The 6,077-nt window shown below is 37.3% G+C and overlaps 1 protein-coding gene across 1 annotated transcript; it reads left to right on the top strand.

The window, feature by feature from the left end:
* The first annotated feature begins 2,148 nt into the window (after nucleotides 1–2,148).
* On the top strand, nucleotides 2,149–5,808 carry LOC122862722 (alpha-1,6-mannosyl-glycoprotein 2-beta-N-acetylglucosaminyltransferase). Its single transcript, XM_044168317.1, has 2 exons — nucleotides 2,149–2,302; nucleotides 2,420–5,808. Exon 2 carries the CDS (start codon nucleotides 2,635–2,637, stop codon nucleotides 3,937–3,939), a length of 1,305 nt encoding a protein of 434 aa, XP_044024252.1. The 5' UTR covers nucleotides 2,149–2,302; nucleotides 2,420–2,634; the 3' UTR covers nucleotides 3,940–5,808.
* The last annotated feature ends 269 nt before the right edge of the window (nucleotides 5,809–6,077 follow it).

The following is a 6,077-nucleotide window of genomic DNA, read 5'->3' as shown; positions in this document are numbered from 1 at the left end:
AAAATTCCTCCACAGTGCTGTAAAAGACTCATTGCAAGTTATCGCAACGCTTGATTGCAGTTGTTGCTGCTAAGGGTGGCCCAACCAGTTATTAGGTTTAGGGGGCAATCACTATTTCACACAGGGCCATGTAGGTTTGGATTTTGTTTTCCCTTAATAATAACAACCTTCATTTAAAAACTGCATTTTGTGTTTACTTGTGTTATCTTTGACTAATGTTTAAATTAGTTTGATGATCTGAAACATTTAAGTGTGACAAACATGCAAAAAAAATAAGAAATCGGGAAGGGGGCAAACACTTTTTCACACCCCTGTATATATCTCATTTTATGTAACAATATAACCCAGACTGATTTGGAAATGTTGATAAGATTTTAGGTCATATATATAGTATATATTTGATGCTTTATTGACATTACAAATCAAATGTACTGTACAACAACTAACAGTAAGAATGGCACAACGATAATAAAGTAAGGGGGAAATTAGAGCAAGTATAAAATATGACATACATTGGTGTTACGAGTCAAGTGACATCAGGTCAATTTATATATGAAGTGTATACACAGTTTAACAACAAATGTTGACCAAAGTGCTTCACAGAGAGATGACAATTACAATCAGAGAACACAAACATAATTATAAGTCAATAAATATTTATTAAAAACATAAGAAACAATCATTTTGGATAAAATTATAAAAACAGGCTTATTGCACAGAGAACTAATGATAATGAAATCAGAGTGTGACCAGTCATCGTCTTATGATGACTATCAAAAAGCTAAATAAAAGAGATGGGTCATAAAGAGGATATAAAAGCATGCACTTCGGTCTACAAATCCTTTAATGACAGGAACGATTTTAATTTTGCAATTGATCAAAGATGGAAGAAGCTAGTTCTAACAACATAGTTGATTTGTTTATCACATTTTAAACCAAAATCAAAGATCACACCAAGATTTCTTGCATGGCAATTTACATAGCCTCAGTTTTATAGTAGATTTAGACTTAGATAGAACAGAAGAATATGGCATCTTAACACAGTTGATATCTCATATTAGCCTATCACATGGCTTGTTGGCAGAGAGATTATGATGGCGATTCTGATCACTGGTGAGTATTTTTTTTATCAACCTAATACAAAATTAAAACATTGAAATTAAACAAAAACCACCAGTGTCAGTGTGATAGGTCAAAAAAGACTGGAACGTAATCCCTATTGCCACTGGTGACATTACATATCTAGGGTTGGGCAATATAATCATACACTGTATATTGTGAGATGATCATGAGCATCAGAGGTTTTACCACATTGCCATACTGAGGTATGAAGGGTATTTTACTATCTGTGGTTGTAGTGAGTCATTGTAGGCAATGTTGCAAATCAATGAACGGGTGATCTATTACAATTTTGGCTTTGTACAAGATTTTTGCATTAATGTGATACAGTACTTTGATTTGCCAGTTATTTAGTTAACTGGAGTGATGTGTGGTTATTTTATTCATAAACAGTTTTGCACAAAATGTACTGTATCATGATGTATACCCTACTGATATCATTGGACAAAGGGAATTTATTCATATTTCCCAATCCTAACACTCTAGTAGAAAATGTACTTAAAAAGTAGAAAACAAACCAATTTACGTTTTATGAATCATCACCAATGAATCTCGTCATGTTACACATGACTTGACAAATAGCACAAGTATTCTCCAACACTATAATGTGCTATTTAAGCCAAATACTGTACCGGTTTGTGATACTAGTCCCAGAGTTTTTAATTCCATTTCCTGTTTTAAAGTCCCCTCCTATCTGGGTTTCAAGTTTTCCAGTCTTGTAGTTTCAGGTATTAAACCCCAAACCCTTTTGTTAGGCGCTGTGTTTGGGCTAGATTTCTAACAACAAAACTGATTCTAATTCAACCAGTCAAACCTGAACAGTTCCTGCTGAAGTAATGCGTCCTTTCAAAAACATTAATCCTTATTATTCCTATTGTAATGCCACAGGGGACTGGTAGGACTAAAATGTACACTCACTAATTACTTACTATGATACCGTCGATTACTTTACTTTCTATAAGAGATTTTCCTACTGTTCACTATTCAAATGGTGCCTGATTTACATTTCCTTCTCATATTACATAACTATAGGTAGGACAATGATTCGTTGAGCAGGAACTCAGTCTCTCCCCAGTTGGCTGGATTGTACACGTCAGCAGTCAATAAGTTGTAGCGAAGATGTATCATAGTCCAATCATCCTCTTCCTGGTATGAGCGTGTTGACACATTACACCTAGTTTTGGTAAGTCAAATTAAGCTAACCACGGGGAGTTAGCTTCTTTTTATTAACACCAAATTAACTCATAACTTGTATATGACGCTCACTTACTCAGTTCGCTTTGTCCTATTTTTTCTACAGGTGGCAAAAACAAGCGGCTGGAGCGACTGTCTGGCAAATGACACGGGTTTCAAGTGGAAAGACTGTCCGGCGAGAGGAAAAGCAGCCATCAAGAAACGTTTGACACTTGGTTTAAGACACGCGTCACGCGACGTTGAACTGTTGGAGTTGGAGTTTAACCGCACGAGGAAACAGTGTTACAAACAAGTTTACAATGAAGACGATAAGGTGAATGAATGCCATTGCTGTTGTATTCTAAAGTCTGTTTTTACTTTGAGAAAATGAGGTTTCGGCTGCTCAAAAAGAATCTGCTCGCGCTGTTGGGTGTTTCCTTTGTAGTTGTGACTCTCCTGTTTTCAACACGTGTGTTATTAGTTTCCGATAATGACACAAGTGGACCTAATAACGTCATTCACGGAAATCAGGGCACGCATTCTGGTGACATGGTGAAGTTTAACTTTGGTTCGCTGCAAGAATTGACTCAGTCCGTTTACAATGCCAATTACAAGCAGTGGGTTCACAATGCGGATAAGTTTCCAGGGGAGCCTCAACTGGTGCTGGTTGTGCAGGTCCACAACAGGCCTGAATACCTCAGACTGCTCATCAAGTCACTGGAGAAAGCTGCTGAGGTCCACAGCTTCCTCCTCATCTTTAGCCATGATTATTTTTCAGAGGAAATAAACGCCATTGTGCAAGGGATAACTTTCTGCAAAGTATTGCAAATTTATTTCCCTTTCAGCACTCAGTTGTATCCCAATGAGTTTCCTGGGCAGGATACACGAGACTGCCCTCGAGACATATCCAAGGACAACGCTCTCAAAACAGGATGCCTTAATGCAGAACACCCTGACTCCTATGGACACTACAGGGAGGCCTTTATCACTCAAACCAAACACCACTGGTGGTGGAAATTGCACTTTGTGTGGGAGCGAGTGCAGGCAATGCAGGGCTATAGTGGCTTTGTAATCTTTCTGGAGGAGGACAACTACATCTTACCTGACTTTTTCCATTTCTATAAATCAATGATAGAGTTCAGGAAGAGCAGCTGTCTAGATTGTGACATGCTGGCTTTGGGTAACCACAATGGCCTGACTGATTTTACCAGACTGTCTAATAAGGTGTTGACTACTGGGTGGATGTCCACTAAACACAACATAGGCATGGCCATCTCCAGAGAGGTGTACTACAAACTGATGGGCTGCAACAACGAATTCTGCACCTATGACGACTACAACTGGGACTGGACACTGCAGCATCTCTCGGGAGCCTGCATATCAAAGCCCCTCAAAGTGCTTGTGGCACAGGGCTCCAGGGTTCTCCACACAGGAGACTGTGGCCTTCACCAGAAGGAAAACTGCAGGCCAGAATGGGCCTCACAGAGGGTTGAGGAGGGCCTTCAAATGGCCAAGGATGGCCTCTTTGTGCCATCTCTTGTCCTTAATGGTGCAGAAGCAGTGGAGCACAAGGCGCACATGAAGAATGGAGGATGGGGCGATATTCGAGACCATATTCTATGCAATAACTACGCCAAACGTCTTTAAACTATAACTTTTCTCTAAGTGATTATAGGTAAAATTTTTATTGGTATTCTGCAGACGTGCCATTCATAGACAACTTTTCAGGGTTTCAGAGGTTGCAGTGGGTTGCGTTTTCACTTCGAGTGTGCTAATGTTGTCTTCCAGCGACGTCTTCCAATATAGAGGACCAAATCAAGTCCAAGCATGTTGCATGTACACAACTTGACTTCAGCTTGTTTTTAAAATGTAAAAAAAAAAAATCACCAAAGCTGCACAGTTGCCAAAGACGTTCTTGATATTTGTGTTGTGTACAATGCATGCTAGCTGTGTCATGCTATTACCAGGTTTGTTTATTTCTGGGTGTCTTACAAGCCAAAACATTATTGCACAGTGATGGGAAATAGGAGTAAACTATATCAGAGTGTGCATATACACACAATAATTAGCAATGTTATTTGCAAATATATTTCCTTGGCTGAGAACACTGCGCAGGAGGTTGTTTATTCACAAGAAAGTCAACTTGTTAAGTGTAACGGGAATTAATGTCTTGCATTGCTTTTATGAACCATTCAATTGAAATGTTTTTTACATGTGCTTTTTTTGGTACGATATTTTTTAAGTGCAACAACAAAGGACATTTAATGTACAGACTTAAAGGCTTATCAAAATGTGTATGACAATCTTAAGTTTAATGGGAAAGTTGTAGTTTACACAGAAAATGTTTCTTTGAGGTTGACTGTTGACTTTAATGCCAAAATGGTTTCATGCACACAATGGAATTTGTGTTACTGAATGTAACCTTCACTTTCTGTCTGTTATAACCAGGGGTGTTTTATTGAGATGAGGTCAACTGACACCACTTACATAATCAGTCTCCTGCTCCTCACTGTATTGACCCTGGTTGCAACGAGTGCTGCATTGATATTGATTTTTTTTTTTTTTTTTTTTTCTTTCTTTTGGTTGTGACTGTATATTTGCTTTCTGATAGGCGGAAAGTGACCTTTTGGAGTCTTGTTCAAGATTTGTCGTTCTGCAAACATCTGGGTCATCTGTGATTCTGTATTTCTATATTTGCACCTTCTTTGTTAGAATTTATTTTAGGTAATAACATCAAAATGAGAACAGAATGAATTGCATTATAATTTTATAAAAGGAAAGACAGATGTTTTCTGGCATTCATTCAGTAGTTAGTGAAACAAATACAATACCAATATCCCACTATAGCTGAGGTTATTTTTTTTACAGTGTAAAACAATGAGAAAATGAACACAAGCATATTGATGCTATTATTGCCTAAAGCCGAAGTGCCTTGTTCTTGTTCCTGTGTGCCTAAAGTTGTTTTTAAAAGAGATTTTTAAAGGTGCACTGATAACATTGTTGTTGACCAAGTACTTATATGCATTTGTCACTGCTGGGGACTTGCAGTTCCCCTGATAGATAGTTTTTGGTTGTGTCTTTATTCATCAGATGTTGAAGGAAAATGGAATGTGAATGTTAATTTCACAAAAATCTTCATTGCCCAATCAGGTACAATGATTGCATCACTTTCTTTCATGTAACAGGTTATAGTGGCTCTAGATAAGTAGTTTAACCTGATATTGGTGCACATCAGTGTGCTTTATGGAGATTGCTGGTCAAGAAATATGAAATTAATGTGATAATGAAATCAGTTACCTTCTGTTTTATGTTGAAAAGCACAATCAGTTCTTAAGGAACTAACGTGTCTATGTATGTGGGTTGCTTGATGATTCCTTAGTTGGTGAGATGTACAGTTGTTGAGAATGAGACAACTTTATTCGTTTTTGTTTTCAATAATAATAATCAAGTGAAAATAGCTGTTCATTGTTCACCTAATGTTTGCCTAAAGTGAAAAAATAAAAGGCTGTATTTTCATTTTGTGTCTCATCATGGATCAAAAATAACTGGTAACACTTTATTTTACAGGTCCCTTTTTTTTTTTTAAATACTTTTGTAAAAATTAACTGATAGGTAACTGTAATTTCTTAGAGAGGTTTCCTGGAAATAATTATTTAATTTGGTTCTAATAAAGACAGTGTTCAATGGGTACACTTAAGTTAATTCCAATAGCAACCTAGAGGTTTTAGGCCATTACACAGCAGGTTAACTGAACATACAAAAATATAAAATCTGTCTACATGCAA

Source organism: Siniperca chuatsi, linkage group LG16, assembly GCF_020085105.1.
Source record: "Siniperca chuatsi isolate FFG_IHB_CAS linkage group LG16, ASM2008510v1, whole genome shotgun sequence".
Lineage (NCBI taxonomy): Eukaryota > Metazoa > Chordata > Actinopteri > Centrarchiformes > Sinipercidae > Siniperca > Siniperca chuatsi.
The sequence above is the reverse complement of the archived record's forward strand: the minus strand, read 5'-3'. Positions and strand labels throughout refer to the sequence as shown.

Bases quoted from the DNA above. Each gene is read 5' to 3' on its own strand.
- LOC122862722 (XM_044168317.1), top strand. From the start codon at position 2,635: ATGCCATTGCTGTTGTATTCTAAAGTCTGTTTTTACTTTGAGAAAATG.